Here is a 22598-nt window from a genome sequence, read left to right as displayed (position 1 = left end):
GATGGATGGGGCCATGTATCGCGAGATCTTGGCCAACAACCTCCTTCCCTCAGTAAGAGCATTGAAGATGGGTGGTGGCTGGGTCTTCCAGCATGACAATGACCCGAAACACACAGCCAGGGTAACTAAGGAGTGGCTCCGTAAGAAGCATCTCAAGGTCTAGCCAGTCTCCAGATCTGAATCCAATAGAAAATCTTTGGAGAGAGCTGAAAGTCCGTATTGCCCAGCAACAGCCCCGAAACCTGAAGGATCTGGAGAAGGTGTGTATGGAGGAGTGGGCCAAAATCCCTGCTGCAGTGTGTGCAAACCTGTTCAAGACCTACAGGAAACTTATGATCTCTGTAATTGCAAACAAAGGTTTCTGTACCAAATATTAAGTTCTGCTTTTCGGATGTATCAAATACTTATGTCATGCAATAAAATGCAAATTCATTACTTAAAAATCATACAATGTGATTTTCTGGATTTTTGTTTTAGATTCCGTCTCTCACAGTTGAAGTGTACCTATGATACAAATTACAGACCTCTACATTCTTTGTAAGTAGGACAACCTGCAAAATCGGCAGTGTATTAAATACTTGTTCTCCCCACTGTAGCTAGCCACATATATGCACTTGACATCAGGGGAGTGTGTTAGTGGTCCATAGACACATACAGTGAGGGAAAAAAGTATTTGATCCCCTGCTGATTTTGTACGTTTGCCCACTGACAAAGACATGATCAGTCTATAATTTTAATGGTAGGTTTATTTGAACAGTGAGAGACAGAATAACAACAATAAAATCCAGAAAAACGCATGTCAAAAATGTTAGAAATTGATTTGCATTTTAATGAGGGAAATAAGTATTTGACCCCTCTGAAAAACATGGCTTAGTACTTGGTGGCAAAACCCTTGTTGGCAATCACAGAGGTCAGACGTTTCTTGTAGTTGGCCACCAGGTTTGCACACATCTCAGGAGGGATTTTGTCCCACTCCTCTTTGCAGATCTTCTCCAAGTCATTAAGGTTTTGAGGCTGACGTTTGGTAACTCGAACCTTCAGCTCCCTCCACAGATTTTCTATGGAATTAAGGTCTGGAGACTGGCTAGGCCACTCCAGGACCTTAATGTGCTTCTTCTTGAGCCACTCATTTGTTGCCTTGGACGTGAGTTTTGGGTCATTATCATGCTGGAATACCCATCCACGACCCATTTTCAATGCCCTGGCTGAGGGAAGGAGGTTCTCACCCAAGATTTGACGGTACATGGCCCCGTCCATCGTCCCTTTGATGCGGTGAAGTTGTCCTGTCCCCTTAGCAGAAAAACACCCCCAAAGCATAATGTTTCCACCTCCATGTTTGACGGTGAGGATGGTGTTCTTGGGGTCATAGGCAGCATTCCTCCTCCTCCAAACACGGCGAGTTGAGTTGATGCCAAAGAGCTCCATTTTGGTCTCATCTGACCACAACACTTTCACCCAGTTCTCCTCTGAATCATTCAGATGTTCATTGGCAAACTTCAGACGGGCCTGTATATGTGCTTTCTTGAGCAGTGGGACCTTGTGGGCGCTGCAGGATTTCAGTCCTTCACGGCGTAGTGTGTTACCAATTGTTTTCTTGGTGACTATGGTCCCAGCTGCCTTGAGATCATTGACAAGATCCTCCCGTGTAGTTCTGGGCTGATTCCTCACCATTCTCATGATCATTGCAACTCCACGAGGTGAGATCTTGCATGGAGCCCCAGGCAGAGGGAGATTGACAGGTCTTTTGTGTTTCTTCCATTTGCGAATAATCGCACCAACTGTTGTCACCTTCTCACCAAGCTGCTTGGCGATGGTCTTGTAGCCCATTCCAGCCTTGTGTAGGTCTACAATCTTGTCCCTGACATCCTTGGAGAGCTCTTTGGTCTTGGCCATGGTGGAGAGTTTGGAATCTGATTGATTGATTGCTTCTGTGGACAGGTGTCTTTTATACAGGTAACAAACTGAGATTAGGAGCACTCCCTTTAAGAGTGTGCTCCTAATCTCAGCTCGTTACCTGTATAAAAGACACCTGGGAGCCAGAAATCTTTCTGATTGAGAGGGGGTCAAATACTTATTTCCCTCATTAAAATAAAAAATCAATTTATAACATTTTTGACATGCGTCTTTCTGGATTTTTGTTGTTGTTATTCTTTCACTGTTCAAATAAACCTAACATTAAAATTATAGACTGATCATGTCTTCGTCAGTGGGCAAATGTACAAAATCAGCAGGGGATCAAATACTTTTTTCCCTCACTGTACAGGAGCCCATTGTTTATGTAGTCATGTGTCAGCTGCAACAGAAGTCGTGATATTCCAGTGCAGCTGTTGTCCAGAGAGGAGGTGGAGAGAGACTGGGGAAGACAGCTGCAGAAGAATGTCTTTCTCTCCTTCTCTGCCTGGAACCCTCCCCAGAGTTCACTGGCATTAAGAGCCATAACACTCCAAGGAGGGATACACAACGCAAGCTGGTGAACTGTAGCCTCAATAGTAGGGTCAACAGTGGTGGAATGGTAGTAGGATACACTTGAAGTGCTGAGAAATGTGTGCTGGCTGGCTGGGGAGTGAGGAAAGAGGTGAAGGGTCACATTCTGCTCCATGGATGAGTTGAGGTGCCATGTTCCGGCATCACACTACATGGACAGAGTTTTGACTAGTCAGTGAGGTGAAACGCTCAAAATGTAGATAGAAATCTAATGAACAGAGCTGACTCCTTTCCCTATTCAGCATGACCATTATATCTGTAATTCTGTATTTCTTTTTGAATGTTCTTCAATGTTGTACCTTTCTGAACAGGCTCAAGTTTAGAGCAGTTTACTCTAGCTTGTCATATGTGGGATGGGCAGTGGGTGTTAGTCTTTAAACAAACTGGTTTGTCTGGTTTCCAATTTAAGCAGACACAAAACCAGATAGACTACACAGTGGTCTGAAAATGGAGCCAAAGCAGCCTAAATGAGTCTTGAGTTCTGAGGCTAGCAACAGTCGTTTACAGCTATGACAGGTTATACTCTGCTACTCTGATATAGGTGACATGTTCTGTGTTATTGTCATATTGTCATATTTCACAGGCATATTTCATTCCAATAAGTTGCCACTAGCAAGTGCAGTGGGATAGATATACACTGAGTGTACAAAACATTAAGGACACCTGCTCTTTCCATTACATAGACTGACCAGGTGAAAGCTATGATCCCTTATTGATGTCACTTGTTAAATCCACTTCAAATCAGTATGGATGAAGGGGAGGAGACAGGTTAAAGAAGGATTTTTAAGCCTTGAGACAATTGAGACATGGATTGTGTTTGTGTGCCATTCAGAGGGTGTATAATACTGTGGCATTATGATAATGCCCTTTTAGCGTAAGAGCCGTTTGAAAAGACCACCTGAAATGTCAGTATTTTGGTGGGATGGTGTTTTGGCCTGCCTGGTGACATCACCAGGCGGTACATTAGTTAATAGGCCAATAAGAAAGAGTTCCAAACCTCTCTGCCAATAACAGCTAGTTTTCAGTTTACCCCTCCCCACTCATAGCACTCCCAGACAGTCTAGCAAAAATCTTGCATGAGAAATTGCTCTTTGCTAAAACGCTATTTTTGTTTCTTTTTGACCATTTTAATTAAAAACAAATCACAGTAAGGTACTTAATTGTTACCCAGGAATTATTTGATATTGAGATAAAAACAGCTGCATTGGATATTTAAAGAGTCATTACATTATTGTCCTGAGTGCTAAGTTCATTATCTTAAGTAAAAAAACATTGTACTTTCTTTACGGTAAAGCTCAATGAACTAATTACACTGGAGGAATGGAGACAATTTAATTGAAGTGCTTGATTAAATGGATCTGGATTTAAATCCTGTTTTACTGAATCAGTAACTGGAGATTTGTTCTTTTCAGTTATAACAGTGTTTCTCATAACAGACATAATAGCAACCATTTTAGAGAGTGAAACATGAATGAACTGAGGATATAGTTTAAAATGTTTATGTTTTAATTCAAACGCATTTCAATTATACAAATAACTAAGAACCAGCTTAATATTTGATTGTTTACTATATATATCTATACACACACATACACACACATACATATTACATGCTTCTTAAAATACAAAAAAAATATCTAAAAACAGACAGAACCGTACAATCTATTTACATTATCAACATGTACATACACATTCCTTCTTGAGAGGAATGGAGAGCACCAGTCCATTCCAGCATGGGATGCAGTAAGCATTTCTTTTTTTAAACTCTGGAATTTTGTCTTGATAGCCCTGTAATAGACTTAGGATTAACATAACAGTCATTGATAAAGTATTAACATGGTCTTTGAAAGTATAAAAGCCGACATGGTTGAGTCTAGACTTTAATTGTTAGACTGTGAAGCATTTGGCAGTAAAGATACAATTACTGAGAATGAGAGAGGTCCAAATACTTGTAAATGGCTGGTGCAAAAAGACTGACAAACTAAGAATAGCACAAAGTGCAGTAGATAGCAACAAACAACGCTACCATAGAATGGGCTCTGGAAACTGGTAGAGACTGGAGAATGTTTCAGCAGGTCACCATTGGTAGCCATCCTCACACTAAAAATCCAATTTCAAGCCTTAATTTCAACATGTCTTTGTTTGAGAGATCATTGTAATGGTGAGCATACAGCTTCCCCAATTATTGGTCATGCAGGACAAGTTATGTTCATTGTCCTCCATCCTCCTACAGTCATCCCAGCCCCTCAGACTAATCCAACCAGCCACAGCACCAAGTGCAACTCAGTGTGCAACACAAGTGCCAACAAACACACAAAATCTAGCAATCCAGAACATTCAGATCAGGTGACCGTGTTGTAATTTTGCTTTCAGAGAGTGTACGCAGGTAGACCCACTTTGGCAATTCCGTGTAGGAGAAATCCAATCAGCTGTACATAGACTTTAGGTCCTTCCCTGTGTGAATTCCATAGTGTTGTTCTTTGATTCTTTGGATCCCTTCTTCCATCCAGAAAAACAGCTAAGTGCAGTCTGACCGCTAGACTATAGTTCCAGGTTTGGAGGAGCCCTCGTGCCAGTAAAGTCGCTGGTCGTCTGGATCCAAGCTGCAGTTTGTTTGGCTGTTGATGTGTACATTTGTTTGGCTATCAACATATGTTTCTGTTTGGCTGTTGATGAATGGATCTGTTTTGCTGTTGATGACTGGATTGGTTTGGCTGTTGATAAATTGATCTGTTTGGCTGTTGATAAATGGATCTGTTTGGTTCACATCTACATAGGATCTGCAACACATACAGGATACAAAAAAGGTCAGGCTAAAAATAAACATTGCTGTAACACAATCCAAGCAAATAGACATGTCTCACTGGTGGAAAGATATTTGAATAATTTAACCCTGGGTTGTTAATTGATTGGGATTACTGGAGAAATGAAAATGGACACCAACTTTTAGAGAATTCTATCCCAGTTTGAAAATGACAAAAGGTGTTTGTATGTTTGACCCAGGATTAAACTTTTCTCACACCTAAAAACAAAAGCAGATGCACAGAACAACAAGCATCAAACACACCGCATTCAGATATCCAATATGCAGGGTCACATCTTCCACCACCACCACCACCACCACCACCACCACCACCACCATTGAGTAAAGAGTAGGAGAACAACCAAAGCAGTTTTGTGCTTATTTTTTTTTTATATTTTCTTTCTCTGCCACGTACAAAATGAGTCTCCACCAACACCATAGCAACTGTGTGGGTAGTTTGTTTCTTATCTCACCCTTTCTTTAGTGCGGTGCCTTTGATTAGGCTGTTTCATTTCGCTGGTCAGAACTCAGTACCATGATAGGCATCAGCGGCATACATCTCTAATGACCCTGGAGCCCTTGCTGGCCCCGGCTCCAGTCTATCACAGCGCCTCCACTCATACTCTGCTGGGGGACATCTGTGCACGAGAGGGTCAAGGGTGAGTGATAGCAATAATGGAGATGGAGGAGGCAGCTTAAGTGGTGTATGTATGCTTAAGTGGTGTATGTATGCCTTTGCACACCCCATAAGAGAAATGTGACCGCTGGATGTCAATTGAAACTAGTAAGGCAGCTGAAAGAGATGGCAGACATGAACACCAATCGTAAAAGCCATGCAGTTACCAGAGAGCGAGCGAGAGAGAGAGAGCGAGAGAGATGGCTCAAACAAACAGCTTTGATACTCCAGGAGGTTTTTAGCTCACTTTAAAAAAAACAAGCAAGCAATGAAGTCACGCTGAGGACAGACTGATAAGCAAACCCACAGACAGGCCTGGTAGCTGGTTACTTACTACTATCAAGGGCTACACTTAGCAAAGGACACTTTACTAAGTCTCTGGCTTCTGGAGCTGTGGGGCTGCTGCAGGGGACTAGAGCCCTGGCCTACCCGCCCTGGGCCCAGCCGGAGCCCACAGCGAGGGGAGGAGGAGGAGGAAGGGAAGGGGGAGGAGAGGAGGGAGGAGGAGGAAGCAGAGGAGGAAGAGCTGGCAGGGACAAAGCCACAGCATCTCTGGCCGTCAGGGCTGTACCAGGAGCCCTTAGAGTGCTGGGAGGAGGAGGAAGAGGAGCCGTATCTATGAAGAGAGCGGTCCAGTGGACAGTTAAAGCAGGAGAGGAACCACCATTCCTAATCCCAGTAAGAGGAAGAGCAGACCATTGGCTGCACAAACAGACGCGATACGCTATAATCCAATCCAAGCAGTCATGCTAATTGGCTTGTGACTGAGTGAGCACCAACTATCAAAGGGTATTGTAAACTTCTGGGACATATCATGGTCAGTAAGGTAGCCTAATGTCGGCCACACTGGTCACAATGGTGTGTGTGACCGATAAACCAAAGAGCAGCTTAATTCTTTTCAGCGAGCATCCATTCTCCATAATGACACAATATTGGTCCTTAGTGCCATGGTTCAGGGAGGTCTAATTAGGTAAGAAGCTGAAATGTAGCCAGGAGCTCACCTGCTGTAGGTGGGGTGGTAAGCTGTGCCGTAATGTGTTGTGCCATAGGAGGGGTAAGGCTGCTGCACCGGCAGGGGCATGTCGTACTCTACCATACCTCCACCCAGGTGACCTCGCCGGCCTCCTGCTGTAGAGGACTGCTGAGATGAGACTGGAACAGAAACAGGAAGAAAGTAAAGTTAGAACAGGATGACATAGCTCTGAGATAGAGCGCTAACGAGTGACTGAATGTTAGCGTTCGTTGAAATGCTTGAATGCAGAGTTGGCGGAGGCGCGTCGTTTTGCATTGCTCATACAAGTGAAACCAAATAATTGCCTTTGACTAACAGACTAGAATACCACTCTGTTTGCATGTGAGAGGAGAGTTGGCAGGCTGTCTGTACCTGAGGAGTAGGAAGCGGTTCTGCAGTAGGGAGCTGGCATGGTCTGGTAGCCCAGGCTCTGCTGGGAACCCCTCTGGTTGTAGTCATAGGCCTGTGGCTGCTTGTGGCTTGCGCTGCGGTGGTACCAGCCTCTCAGGTGCTCCTCCACCAGTGCCTTCTGGATGTTCTTGGTCACGTGTTCCGTCCTGGGCGGAGCTTGGCGGTTCCTGGGCGGCCTCAGCGTGGCGTAGGGGTTCTGGGCCATACTGTCCATTTCGTCATCACCATAGCGACTGCTGTACGCATCATGTCCCTGGTAGGCCGGCGCGGCGTTGTAGGAGGGGTGGACGTTGTAGTGACCCTCTACCTCGTTGTCGTACACTCTGTTACAGTAGGGCTCTGGCTCTGTGTAGCTGGGGTAACCCGTCACATAGTAGGCCGTGGTGGTGGGTCGCGGTGCCCGGGGGGGCTGGTATGTGTTGTAGCGGGTATCAGTCTGTGCCAGGTTGGGCATGCTGCCCGTGTTGGCGTAGATGTTGCCCTTCCTGCCACGCCGTCGGTCCCTGGGGCGGTGGGTATGGTTCCCGGGTGCCGTGTACTCCACGCTGGACTGGCTGGTGTAGGATGAGCCATCGTCCAAGACCTCAGTGCTGTTGCTGCGGCGTGCCAAGACGGACGTGGGCGCCGGAGGCGTGGTCTCAACCATGAACTGAGACTGGGACTCCAGACTGCCACTACGCTGGCGGAAATGCTGAGGACCGTCCTCCGACCTGGAAATAAACAATACCATTACAATAGGATCCTCTGTCCTTTTCATATAAAATAAATATGGAAAACTATGTTATATAGGGTTACAATACTTTGTACAGCGAACAAAGCTCTAGACAGGAGGTTAGTCTAATTGGGGCTCATGGCTGGTGTTGAGGCAGATGTGTTAGTGAACATCAGAGGCAGCTGTGTATGTGAGGGGTGTATTGGGGCATGGAGGCCTGGCCTACCTGAGCTGGGTACTGCTGTAGGCGTTGCGGGTGAGGAGGGGAGTGGGAGGCATGCTGCGTGCATCACGCGGCTGTCTGGAGGCAGGCTTGTAAGGGCTGATGTGGCTCGATAAGGCATCTCTGTGATTGTAGTGAAACGGTTCCTGGACTTCGCCATCATTTAATCTGAAACACATAAGAACAATGCTTTTTCACAGACTTGACTTCCTCAGGGTGAAGCTTGTATCGTGATAACACAACCTCTCCCTCTCCTCTCAAAACATAAAAAAATTAAAGCTCTATGCTTGCATGCTGCGATTTCAGTCAAAACTTTCCCCTGGATGACAGTCATTTCATAGCTCATTGATCTTTCTCTTCATGGAACGGTAAACAAATAACATTACAAAAACGGTAGCTGTATGAAACCTACATGAACCACTGAATTCTGCTCTCCTCTCTCCCAACAGCATATCATCCATGTAATTTGGTAAATGTTCACACAGTGAGCGAATACGTTCAAATTCTGAACTTTTCCAGACTGCTTTTTTCCCCTCCTTGGGATTGTGGTCTGTTCCTTAGCAGGCAGAGACATGCTTACTGCTGTCTATTTTTAAACGTGGAGCGCGTTTGGGCTGATAAGAGGAGATTGTGGGGGCAGAAGGAGAGAAGGAGGCGGCTGGTAGGAATGCAGGCGGCCCTCCCTAGTTCTCCTTTACAGGTCTATACTGGCTGCTGCTACGGCTCTCTGGGCCCCAAAGAATAACTAAAACACAGACTGGATAACAAAACAACCCAGAGCCAGTAGAGCTGAAGCCACTAGCCAGGTCCGTGCCAGTGTGCCTACCTGCTGTTGGTGCCGAGTTCCTGGAGCTGGTTGTGAGCGGATGCCCGTCGGTCAGACTGGTAGTGGAGACTCAGGGTGTCTGAGTGGTGGGGCCGGGGAGAGTACTGCACCGAGCGGGACCGCTGCCTCTGGCCTCCCAGATCCTCGTCTGAAACACACAGGGGAATGAACTGTCATTGTCACGGCCTGCTAAGAGCTATGGCGGATGATACAGAGGTTTAGCTAATGTATGTATGATATAACCTCCGCAGCACTCACCATCGTCCAGAGTAAGGCTGTCGGACAGGGAGCTGAGTTCTGCAGGGTTCACATCATCTGAGCAAAGGGGAGAAACTGATGCTAAGACATGCTACTGAGGCTAAGACATGCTACTAAGGCTAAGACATGCTACTAAGGCTAAGACATGCTACTAAGGCTAAGACATGCTACTAAGGCTAAGACATGCTCGTGTTGTTGGGCTTTTCATTAGAAGCCACAGTGCATTAAATCAATCAATCCACATCTGATAAAAATCCATGTCCTGAGGTCTAGTTTCTTTCAGACTAGTACAGACAAGGTTCTGCTGGCAGGAATTCTGATATATTTGATTCCTCTGTAAGCTACATTCAATATAAACCATGTTATCAATGTGACTGTTTGTGATGTCTGCCGGTTGATATGGCATGGTGTAGGCTACCTGCTATGATTATTGATGCTCTCTGGGTGGGCTTCTTGCCCATCTTGATCCTGTATTCGTTGATCTCCTCCTCAATCTCATGCAGCTTCCTCATGGCGTCCAGGCAGTTCCTCCTCCTCTTCTTCTTCACAGTCTTACAGAGCTCAGCCTCGTTGGCCAGTTTCTTTGCCGCCTCCACGATCTTCTGCTGTAGGGCAAACCTGCTCTCCAGGTTCCTCAGGTGGGGATCCTGCAGGACAACACACAGTACAAACTGATGCGATCAGTAACTTACACACAGACATGCAGTATGAAGTCTAAATATATGATTTAAATATTTCATTACAATGTCAATCAAGTCTAAGATTTATTAGCTAAAATTGTTATGACAGCCTGTGCTCCCATCCTGTGACTGCCACACTAACCGCGTCATAGGGGAAGAGGTCGTCCAGTTTGAAGGCTGTCCCCATGCGGCGACGGACCACGGGGGGCTTCTCACCCGAGGCCAGAGGGTACTCTTTAGGCAGCCTGCCTGTCAGCTCCTGGAGGAACAAAACAAAAACGGAACAATCAGCTGTGATATAATTACTTGAAATAATGAAAGACCTTGAGATTGCTAAAGATGCTTACAGCTTCTCGCAGGCATATCTTCTTGAGCTCCTCCAGTTTCTGAGATAGAGTCTCCTGCAGATCCTTCTGTTTCTTCTTCAGGTCAGCAATATTCTCCTTCTTCTGTTCCTCGCTCACCTCAGAGTCTGCTGATCCTGCAACAGGCAGACATTATATTCAGACCATTATGACCACTCTAATCTCATCTAATCATAATTTGTCTTAATGGAGGCTATAAGACAGATATGTCCATCCAGCATTGTTCATTGTTAGCTTATTGTCTACCTGCTGAGATGAGGGATCCGTTGCTGGCCATGATGAGCTGGTCTTTACTCTCTATGCTGGACAGCTTACTGATCCTGGGCGCTCTGATCTCCGTCAGGTCCATGGTGATGTCACCCAAACTTCTGGCCGTGGTAACTTTGGACTGGAGAGAGACAAGGAGAGAAGAAAAAGTCAGTATTTCATCTTAATGATTGCGCAGTGCGATAAGAGCCCCATTTGCATGCTTCAGTTTAGGCTGGGAGCGGAGCCCTGTCTCTCTCTGTCATCAATCAGCCTCAGCACTATTCCCGGATGAGCACTGGTAGAAACCCCATCTGCTTCTGAATGGCTAAAAAAAAACATCTGACTTCAGCCACACACACACTCATTCACCCCCTCGGAGCAACTCATTGCTCACACTCAGCTTGTGTAACGACAGCAATGCACAATAATCCACTAAAATATGCACCATCTAAACAAACACGTCCAAAAGGGCCCTTCCGTTGATTCATCAAATAAAACAGCAATGCAACTCGGCATTAAATCAAGAATCACCAAAGCTATGCTTAGGCTATTCTAACAATAGTATAACATACATAAGATACTGGGGCTGAGACATGTTAGCAAACGGAGGAGTAAGCGTAAAGACAAGGCCAGATGTGCATGGTGGAGTGGAGAGATGGTGTGTGGAGATAGATAGATACCGTGGTGAGGGCGATGAGGCCTTGAGATAAGGCTGGGGGGGGGGGGGGGGGGGGTAGGAGAGGAGACACTCACTTTGCTCTGCTTCCTGTCCAAATAGAACTGGTGCTGACTGATGGCCATCACCCAGATGGTCTTAATCAGAGAGTGGCTGGCATACCACGAGTGGATGACCGATCCTGTCTGCCCAAACGTACGCCTGGACACTGTCCTTCTGTGGATTAACAGAGAGAAAGATAGACACACACATTTTTAAATCACTCATGTTACTGCTAGGTAGGAGTCATTTCATCTCTTTAATCCAGACCGTGAATACCTGGACCTCGCGTGTAGATACACTTTTAATAACATTATATGATGGGTACTGAATCATACACAATCAGGGATTACAAAAACAATTCCTCGCATAAACTAACTCAACGTCCAAATTAATCTCATGACTGGTTCTGTAATTCAATACATTCATGGCGGAGAGATGCAGCAACATTAAGTCAGTTTTGCACCAGTGATTTTTAATTACAGCCAAGCTGGCTAGCAGCACCATATTAAACCTGTGATAAAGCACTGAGGCTAGAAGTGCTGCAATGCCCCGAGAACACAGACTGCAGCAGTCCTTTACAGCAGGAAGGAAGGCCTTCATTTGAGACTAGCAGGTTGTTGTATTGGAGACAGCTCATTAACACTAGGCTCTGAAGGGGGGCTAAAGGCAGCAGACAGACACCTTCTAAGTTAGTTGTCTAAGGCTTCGGATAACGATTCCGAAAGGCTAGTATTGGAATATAAGGAGTGATTTCTGGGTCTAGTCCAATAACATTTTCCAGTTCAAAACATTTTGCCATGTCGGGCCCTACAGAACTTAACCCAGGATCGATAGATGCATCCAGTATCGGTTCTCTCACCTGTGAGGGTCGTTCACCTCAACTGCAAATTTCTTCTCACGGAAATACAAATTATCGAGCTGCTTCCACTGAAACAACTGCAGACAGAGAGAAAAAACAGGACACACCACTTAGTAAATAGTACACGGGACCATGCCTTGTTTGAGTGAGCGCAGACCTACAAAGAGAAGTGGTTTGATACAGCGCTGCATGAAAACAAACATTTACATCCTTATTCATTCCAAACTGCTTGAGGCGTCCAGTGTGTTGACCATCGAAACACAAAGAAAATGCCACTAGCATGGGAAAACACTCTAGCTTTGTCCCAGACACACCAGCCTTTCTCTTGGCCCTGCCTCGTTAAATTCCAGTGAACTTGAAACATTAACAACAACAGCAGCCTCAGCAGCAGCTGTGAACAGAGGACAGCCACTCAGTCAGGTGGAAGGTCAATTTAGTTACTACTCAGTAATGAAGCCAGCACAGAGAGCAAGACTTGCCTAGCAAAAACTAAGCCTCTCATTTAATTCTGTCTGAAGGGAGAACGCTGAAAACAGGGCAAGAAGGAGTAAACTTTAGTCAGGGTGAAACATCTGCTTACAGTGAAAACTGGATTTATTTAGAGAGAGTTGGAGCTATCATGTTGTGTGAGAAACAGAGAATCCACCACTAACACCAGAATCCGGGGGTGTAGATTTATGGCAGAGTGACTTAATAAACATTCTCTACCAGGTACCAGCGAGCCAGCGAGACAGTCAAAGCTCTAAATAATAGAACACATTACCCTGGACTACAGAGGAATATGGGTAATATATCATAGACTACCTACAGTCCTCAGCGAGAAATCAAAATGATCTCACAAGAAGCCCATGACACTACTGTGTATCATTCTTTGCAGTGTATTATGGCTATTCTTTCACTCCTCTATGATCTGAAAACTGCTCTTAGTACATTGAAGTAGCTTTGTCAAAAATATATACTGTCAGTCTGCTTTAAATTGGTGGATTAGACAGCACGTTAACATAGTTACTAACAGGTAACCCAAAAAACAGAATGACAACAAAAATACAACTGAATATATCCTGAACTACCTAGTCAGGTAAATGGGAACTAAATGGAGGGCTTACCAGAGCAGGTTTTAGTGCTTATTAAATCCCTGGTGAATTTTCAGGGTGCTGTTGAATCCTCTGGCTGTTTCCCACAGGGCTTCCTTGAACAATACGCTCGTCTGTTCTCAGGCAGACAGATAGGTGTTGCAAGAGTTTCAGCTGAGCAGGCTCCACCCCTCTCCCCCCACTGCCTCTGACATCACAGACACCTCACTCTATAATAATAATATAATATGCCATTTAGCAGACGCTTTTATCCAAAGCGACTTACAGACATGCGTGCATACATTTTTTTTTTTTTGTGTATGTGTGGTCCCGGGGATCGAACCCACTACCTTGGCGTTACAAGCGCCGTGCTCTACCAGCTGAGCTACAGAGGACCACACTACTGCAGCAAATTGAGTATGTCTGTGTTTATGTGGGCGAGCAAGGTGGTGTGTGTGTTTCTGTTTGTGTCAGAGTGACATTGACACATCCCTGATGTCAATACCATTCTGTTCTATTGACAGACAGTTTTGTAATAGACAATTATATAGTTATGCAATAGTGTGTGCAGACGCTGATACCCATGAATAGTATAGGTAGGGTATGTACCAGCAAACAAGTCCAAACATCATTACACAAAGTCAAACATTTGAAGACTGAGGCTCAGTGAAGTGTCCATGTTCTGTCCAGATACGAGTGATCACACACACGTATTATGCAGTAAAAAACCTGGACATGGTTCAAACCCAGTTAGCCACAGGGGTAAAAGCCCTGGTCCTTGTCGTGTCTGGCATGTCCTTTCATGGCTATGTAGAGAGGTGCACACTGGATGTGCTGGGCGGTGGTGGGAGATACACACAGGCAAACTGTCATTTCATATAACCATACTTCTCATTGAGACCCTATTACAGAGCAGCCCCTTGCTTATCACCACTCTGACCTCACCCAGCTTGCACCACGCTACTCCCTCGCTCATTTACATTTTAGTCATTTAGCAGGCGCTCTTATCCAGAGTGACTTACAGTTAGTGAGTGCATACATTTTTTTTTTCATACTGGCCCCCAGTGGGAATCGAACCCACAACCCTGGTGTTGCAAGCGCCATGCTCTACCAACTGAGCTACACGGGGCCCATGAATTCTCTCTGTGTTACTCACTCCTTCTCCCTCGATTACTCACTTCCTCTTCAGTCAAACCTGATGAACAGGTTGTGTACAGTGCACACAGAAAGGTATTCTACCTCTCCTCTTCTGGGAACTGACCATTGTTACTCTCTTTCAGTCTGCTTCAGTTCCCTTTATCCACAGATCTTAGATTAGCCTTCCAGTCATACCTAACTCTTAGTACCTCCATTACCCTCTGTGATGTGTTTTCTGTGTTCTAAATACCTTGCCAACCCCTGTTGTTTAGAGTGCTATCAACTCCAGCCTCCCACCGCTCCCCCAAGGCAAATATGTCAGGAATCTACTACTTTAGTCTTAATCATTAATAGCAGGCCCCTCCTCACCTCCGTGTGAATACAGGACAGCTCTCAGTCAGTTCCTAGAACTGGGCACTACCTGACAAGGAAGAATCTCTCATTACACCTCTAAAGTCACTTACTTAAACCAGCAAACCAAACTACCACAAGTTAGTCTTCACAGGAAAATGTAAAACAATCTCTGCAACTGGCAAAATAAATTGCTGTAGCCAATAACATGAGTATATTAGGTAGCAATGTTTCACAAGATAATACTTCATACTTCAAGACTTTAGCCCCCCCCCCCCCCCCCTCAAAAACAAAGAGACAGTAGTTTAGGATTCACAGTCTGTAAAGAGAAGCATCTCCAGAGATCCGGGGTAGTAAAGTGATCCCGTTTCTCCATTGCTGCTCCAGATGATACTGCAGGCCTAGCCTAATCAATTAGATTCCTAGTCTCACCGTGGATTGGGAGCATGGTAATTCCTGAACAATGGGAACCAGCAGCCTCCACACTTCCCACAGGCTCATCCCATTGTGGTGGACACCCCTTTCCAATTTACAACCCCCCTGGCCACTTACCACTCAATTAATAGTAGAGCACATTCAGAAAAGACACAGATAAGTCAAATTAGGTCATTCGATAATTTCAACAGAGACACATTTAATAGGTGCTCATGTGTGGCTGATGGTAGTGACTGCCAAAATATGTCACAAATGTGACACACCTCAAACTCTGATTACAAGACCACACTGTCTGGACAGAGACCAGTCTAAGACAGTGCTGCTAACAGCCTTGAAACCACCACCAGAACTAAACATGAGGTGAAAATGGTGGAGACACCGTTCAGTCATCTGGAGTACAGAACAGTAGTTCCCCATCTCTGTCTTATTTTAGCTGTTACGCTTCTCATTAGAGGCTGAGCCCATGCCAAAATGCCTGTGGTCTCAGATAGTCCCAGAACGTTCTGATCAAGACCCAACCCTGAACCCACAACAACCTCCCCAGACCACCCCCCAGGGCTCTGTGACGTGACGGATGAAACCTCTGAGGAGGATAAAAAAATATTGTGTGTCAAAGGCCGTGACTCGCACCCCTATGCAGGATGCACATGGCCACACCCTTCTCATACCATGTCACATGGCATGCTGGCTGGTAACACTGAACATTTCCACCAGAAGCATGACAGGAGAGATTGCTACAGTCGACTAGACTCCACAAACACGCATTAAGGCTATGACTTTAACCCAATATATACTGGAATGAAAGAAGTGTGAAAATGGCTTGTATGGAATGGATTTGTACAGACACTGCCACAGCTGGCCTTTGATTTTAAATATTTGAGCAGCCTTTTACTGTTCCAAGACCAAAATGTATGGTCTGTCATATGATTATTACTGAAATAATTTCATCCTTACTGAGCTGTGCTTACATTGGTTGATCATATATCTGGACCTGCAAGTGATTGTAAAAAATATATAAATAAAATTAAGTGTCAAATTACTTGCTGAGAGGAAGAGTGAGATGGACTGAAACACAGACAGAGAGACGGGGAGTGAAAAAGAGCTCATGAATGATTCAAGCCTGTATGAATCAAGCTGGGCTTTAAAAGCTCTCTACATCACGGATGCTTGCTCCTTGGACCATCTTAGAAATCACTTTTCATTTATAGTACAGCTTTTGTATAAATGTGGTGCTCTAACATACATATGATTATCCTGTATGGTCGTCAGTCCTGTACCCACTCAAATGCAAACATCCCTTCTTCCATAACGTGTTCCATCTATGGCTATGCCTGAACACGCAGTTCAATAGACAGACTGATCAGAATGACATGTTGGTTACTACTGAGATTGGGAGAATCTTTACTAGTCCTTTTAACCCCAGCAGGCAGGGATAGGGAGTTGTGGTTCATCCCATTCATTAAGTCGTGATGAAGCTGACATCCACGAGGAGGAGGATAATGAGAGGTTAAGCTACAGTAACTTCTTTTAGCGCATGTCAATGAACTCTGGGAAAACCTTACTTAAAAGCCTTTTCATCCCGACGCCCCAAGATTCCTCAGGGGACGAGTGGTGCAGAAGTGGGCTCCTTCTTCTGCAGCCCCCCTCAGCTCCCTTCCAAGCCCCTCACAGCCCCCCTCAGCTCCCTTCCAAGCCCCTCACAGACTCCCAAGCGTCTCTCAGCCCCCCTGCCAAGGTGATTTTGTTTTATTACTTGATCAATTGTTTGCTAACCGAGAGACACACACACACACACACACACAATGACAGGCAGCTTTGCATAATGAGTGTGGCATGCTGGGAGAAGGGCAAAGGGGGGCTGCGCTGAATACAAAGGCCGCCAGCCTCAACAGGAAGCACTATCAATATTCTACCAGATGACAGGCCCTTCTAGAACAGCGGCTAGAGTTGTGTACTTAAAAAAAAAAAAAAGCATATGAAAAAAAAAAGTCCACCCTTTCACCAGGGGACTGCTGAGGAGGAGTTCTGGCATGAATGCCCCCTCCTTCCATGGTCAGTGGGTTGGGTTGGCCTGGGTAGAGCATGGCTCCCTCTCAGAGCAGAGCCCCTCACAGAAACAGCCCAGGCTGGCTTGGTGCCAGCCCCAGAGCCCTGCCTGCTCCCCATGGCGCGCCATAATTACACCTTCCACTGGGAGGGTTGCTGAGAAAGGAGTTGCAATACGCTGGGTTTAATAAGCGGGACATGTGCATTAATGCCTTGGCATTCGCTGCAACAGCATATCCAGCTGTGTCAACAGGGATCCAACATCGAACAGGTAAGACACATACTAGTAATGAAGCTGGCTGAGGAAAACACACAAGAGAAAAAATGTGCATAGAAAGTAACATAACAATCCCCTGAAAATAGAGTGGGTGAGAAGAAGGGAATTGCCAGGGACCTCACGATATGATATTATCACAATGCTTAGGTGCCGATACGATATGTATTGCGATTCTATATGGATTGTGATTCAATACTGTGATTTTATTGCGATTCGATGTTCCAAACATATTGCTCACCATATGTCTGCTGCAGAGGGACGAGAAAGAACCATGAGAAAACGAGTTTTGATCAGTCATGGAAATAAAAGTGCTGAAAACAAATTGGCTCCCAATCTATGAAGGAAAAATACAACTTTTGTTGCAAGTACAGCCAACTAGCGCAAAAATAATATTGCGACATTATCAAAACGATACGATATATCGTCAAAATTAATATCCCGATATGGAACTATTATTTTCCCCCATCACTAGCGAGCAGAGGATGTTTAGAGGGATAATGATATAGATGACAATCTTTCTTTCAAAAGTAGCATTTTCTTTTTTTTACTTTGATCATTATTTAAGGCCAAAACTGTAACTAAGTTTCATATTTGTAATCACAGTCATAGTTATTACCATCACACCCTAAATGAGGAATACCACAATCTTATCACTATGGATGTGCAGCTTTCCCTTTCGAGACGATTTGATACGCATCTACATACATGGGCTCCGATCGTTTCAAACTAAAACGTATTCGGTGTGAATCAGTTTGATTAGAGGAACGATTCGGTGCGATATGATTCTATGCACTAACATTTGTTGCATAAACACATTGATTTTCCATTCTAAATTAAAACCTGCTGCTGATGGAGCTCATGAGCTGGGCCTCTCTGAGCGCGATCTGTCTGAGCCAACAAAAAGTGTGTGAGTGTGTGTAAATTATGTCTATGTCGTATGTAGGCACCTGAGCTGAGCCATAAGGGAAACTGGGCGTCTACCACCCAATTATCAGTTCGAGGAGGAGGGAGACATATCCTTTTGAGCATGGTGAAGTTATTAATTACACTTTGGATGGTGTAGCAATACACCTAGTCATTACAAAGATACAGGCGTCCATCCTAACTCAGTTGCCGGAGAGGAAGGACACCACTCAGGGATTTCACCATGAGGCCAATGGTGAATTTAAAACAGTTAAGAGTTTAATGGCTTTGATAGGATAAAACTGAGGATGGATCAGCATTGTAGTTACTCCACAATACTAACCAAATTTTTCACCTAATCGGCTCGGGATTGAACTAGCAACCTTCAGGTTACTGGCCCAATTCTCTAGCCCGAACTAGCAAACTTCAGGTTACTGGCCCAACGCTCTAGCCCGAACTAGCAACCTTCAGGTTACTGGCCCAACGCTCTAGCCCGAACTAGCAAACTTCAGGTTACTGGCCCAACGCTCTAGCCCGAACTAGCAACCTTCAGGTTACTGGCCCAACGCTCTAGCCCGAACTAGCAATCTTCAGGTTACTGGCCCAACGTTCTAGCCCGAACTAGCAACCTTCAGGTTACTGGCCCAACGTTCTAGCCCGAACTAGCAACCTTCAGGTTACTGGTCCAACGTTCTAGCCCGAACTAGCAACCTTCAGGTTACTGGCCCAACGTTCTAGCCGCTAAGCTACCTGCTGCACCTAAGATACCATCACACTCACGTTGATAACACAACTTTACCTCCCTTTTCTCCCTCTCTTTTTCCACTTCTCCACTTTTATTCCATGACACTGGCCAAGAACACAAGCTTTTTGTTGCCGTTATTTACAGTTTGGTGGCTTATTAACCAGAGGAGTGGGGGTGGGTGTTGAGTTGGAGCGTAGGAATGACAAAAGGAACAAAAGCCACAGAAGGACTTATAAAGGGAGGCCAACCTACCTTCCGAGGTTTCAACTTGTCCTGTAAATCGTACTGTCCGATGCCTTTATAGCTGACTCCCAGCCACCACGGTAGGCCCTGCTTGTCCTGTTGAGAAGGAAAGGCACACCACTCATTAAGAGCAGCTTCAGTGGTACAGTTTTAAAAGAAGAAAGGGCCATTACTGTGGCAATTACCCCATTAGGCTAGCAGCACTAGCAACACAAGGAGATCAAATACATTGAAGCAGCCCTAAAAATCCACAGCATGAGGGAGTCATTTTAACACCAGCGTTTGATGTGCTCAGACACCCTGCTTTAATGAGTGAGTTCGGAGGGGGCTGGTGGGGATGAGGCTCTGGGAGAGAGTTGCTGAGAGGGATCACTCAATCATCAGTTAACTAAGCATGGGGCCAGAGCAAACACCCAGCTTAAGTCCCCTGTTCAGCCTCCAGAGGGAAAACGGCTGTATTTATATCTGAAATAACTACTTCTCAATAGGGTTGTCACAACACCAGTATTGCGATACTCAGAGGTATCGTGGCAAGGAAACCAAACATGTAGCGGACTGAATTTCTTGAGTAAAACAGCTGTAATGTTGGAAACAAGCAGCCTTATGTCATCATCACGTTTCTTTTCCAAGCTATAGCACACTATATTTTCCATACAGTAGGTTTTTTAAAGGACCAAATAGTTTAGTCTGCTTTGTGTTTTCCTTTTTGCCATGGAAAATCAGGTATCGTAGTATCGTGATACTGGTATCATGACAACTCTACTTCTTAATAATATCAAACAATGTTAGTTAGATTGGAAAGCAAACATGAACACAACGGTACAGATGGTGGATGCTTTCTACTGTTTGATACAGGGTGCAGCTCTTACCTTTACTGGATAATAATGGACTCCATATGTAGGGAGGGACTCCACTAAGGCCAAATACCTTCAAAACAGAGGGGACACGTTAACAGTAATTCAGGCAGTTACACTTCATCAATGTCTGTGAGTGGCCGTTGTACAGAGGTTAGAATGGGCTTTAAGCCCCAGTCATTTACCAGACAGTCATTTACAGTGGCAGAGCCATCGATTTCTTTACAGGGCCTTGACAGAGAGAGGGAGAGTTCATTGATCAACTCAATGCCACAAATCATACACCCCGGGTGTAAATGACCTCGCTAGGCTAATCTCTCCCAGGTAAAACAAAGTAGACCACTGCCCCACGCTGCTGGCTGCCCACAGTAAGAGCTAGCTGTCCCCTAATTAAATGACACATTCTGGCAGAGCAACAGCAATCCACTTCAAACAACAACACCCAGGAGTAGTCGCTACAGAGTGGGCTGCGGAGGGAGTAGTGCTGATGAACGTGCTGGACTAGAGGTGCACAGCAGCTCATTTCCTCCATGCACTTGACCCAGATAAGCATAAAAGGACGATTCATTACATTACTTACTGCACAATGGCTTGCCCTCTGCTGAGGCCCTTCAGGTTCTCGTAGTGCTCGATCACTCGGTCTTCACTGTAAAAGAGAAATAAAAGCCGTAATGAATAATCCATCACCGATTGTAACACATCCCCAAACTGAAAGATGTGGTGAGACAGTCCTTCCCTGACACATTCTGCCTGTTCATGCAGACAATTCTGGCTGGCCTACGGACCTGGCCAGCCAATGGTCCTCATCTCCCTCTCAGCTCTCACACAAACATGCCATCTCGTTCCGACTGCAATCATTCCCCTTAACAGCATGGATTGATTCAATGGGGTTGGGTTAAATGCGGAAGACATGTCAGTTGAATGCATTCAATTGTACAACTGAATAGGTATCCCCCTTTCCCTTTCCTTAACAGTATGTAGGGATTGCAGCATGCACACACACACACCCCTGTAATTCCAATCTGCCCATTGATCCAACTTCAGCTGCTGTTCATCAGTGAGCGGAGCTTCAGCCTCAGATGACCGCTGAGCATGCACTCAGACACTAGCACAGAGACACAGGAGCTCTAAACCAATGGCTGGCATGGCCGCCTGCCTCCCTCTCCAGCCTAGCTCCCATGAGGACATGATGAAGTCAGCACCTCCCTGGCTGTGCACGGTGCTCTCAGAGCAGATCCACTGGCCAGCCAGTCTAATTAACACAGAGCACTAATTAATACAGCCCATCTGAGATAAACAGGCTGCTGGTACCAGGCAGAACTCTGCGTGCATATCCACCCTCATCTGCATGGGAAAATAATTGCTTTGTGCATCCAGGTGTTAGCTACAATTAAAAAGCCTTTTGACGGGGATGGGGACTTGGTGGGGGAGGGATGGTATCGACAGGACTGCGGTCTGGTATCTATGGGACTGTGTGTAATCCACTTGGATTAATTCCCCCTGTGCATTTGTGGTTAAAGTGCTGCTAATGTGGCACTGCCTACCAGTAAACCAGGGAGGGGTGCTCTCTCAGGACTCTGGTGGGTAGAACTGGTAGCTTATTCAGGTCCGATCTGGAGCTTTCAACACTGGAAACACACAGATTGTACAAATGATTAACAGAGTTCATTCACAACAACATCCTTGTAAGAGTTGTTTTAACTTTTAAAAAAGGTGCATTTAATATCCAATAGGGCCAGGGGGCATTTTAAGGCTCCATAATAGCAACACTGCCTATTGGTACTCTTTTCATACACACACATCTATATATATATATATATATATATACACACATACATATTTATATATGTCATTACAGTTATTACAATGTCTAATTACTAGCCTAGATCTCTCTATGATGACTGAGTTAAAAAAAAACCCATATCCAATAATGACAGAGCAGAACATCATGTGAAATATGAATATTCAAGTATTGTATAGAGTATTGTTGATGTGTTTGTGGTTTTACAGAACAGGTAAATTCCCAAGTCTTACAGCATGAACGTGATAACTCACAAGAAATGCAAAAGCAAAGGTGCAATGTCAACATTTTTCATATTTTTATGAGGCAGGCTATCGATGCTTCCCTACAGACTAGGTTTAATATCCACTTATGTCTTGCCAAAGTGCCTCAATGGAAGCAGATAAGAGCCCTTTTAAGTTAACAGAGGGTCTTCCTTAAAAGGTAATTTCAATAGTTATATTGTGTCAAGGCCCCT

At 45.0% G+C, this 22598-nt stretch overlaps 1 protein-coding gene across 1 annotated transcript in view; it reads right to left on the bottom strand.

The window, feature by feature from the left end:
* Nucleotides 1–3967: 3967 nt before the first annotated feature.
* LOC311133443 (FERM domain-containing protein 4B-like) overlaps nucleotides 3968–22598 on the bottom strand; it is a gene marked incomplete at its 5' end in the record, with an annotated part of 36598 nt that continues 17967 nt past the window's right edge. Inside the window, 16 exons of the mRNA XM_084166930.1 lie at nucleotides 3968–5264; nucleotides 6965–7115; nucleotides 7348–8096; nucleotides 8325–8489; nucleotides 9148–9295; nucleotides 9406–9462; nucleotides 9824–10052; nucleotides 10228–10344; nucleotides 10433–10566; nucleotides 10697–10838; nucleotides 11453–11591; nucleotides 12277–12353; nucleotides 19496–19582; nucleotides 20356–20413; nucleotides 20921–20986; nucleotides 21885–21968. Coding sequence (XP_084023056.1) covers nucleotides 5021–5264; nucleotides 6965–7115; nucleotides 7348–8096; nucleotides 8325–8489; nucleotides 9148–9295; nucleotides 9406–9462; nucleotides 9824–10052; nucleotides 10228–10344; nucleotides 10433–10566; nucleotides 10697–10838; nucleotides 11453–11591; nucleotides 12277–12353; nucleotides 19496–19582; nucleotides 20356–20413; nucleotides 20921–20986; nucleotides 21885–21968 — 2647 coding nt within the window. The 3' untranslated portion in view covers nucleotides 3968–5020. The remainder of the gene's footprint in view (nucleotides 5265–6964; nucleotides 7116–7347; nucleotides 8097–8324; nucleotides 8490–9147; nucleotides 9296–9405; nucleotides 9463–9823; nucleotides 10053–10227; nucleotides 10345–10432; nucleotides 10567–10696; nucleotides 10839–11452; nucleotides 11592–12276; nucleotides 12354–19495; nucleotides 19583–20355; nucleotides 20414–20920; nucleotides 20987–21884; nucleotides 21969–22598) is intronic.

Source organism: Coregonus lavaretus (genome assembly GCF_964263955.1).
Source record: "Coregonus lavaretus genome assembly, chromosome: 8".
Taxonomy (NCBI): Eukaryota; Metazoa; Chordata; class Actinopteri; order Salmoniformes; family Salmonidae; genus Coregonus; species Coregonus lavaretus.
Note: the sequence above shows the minus strand (reverse complement) of the source record. Positions and strands in the feature narration are given on the sequence as shown.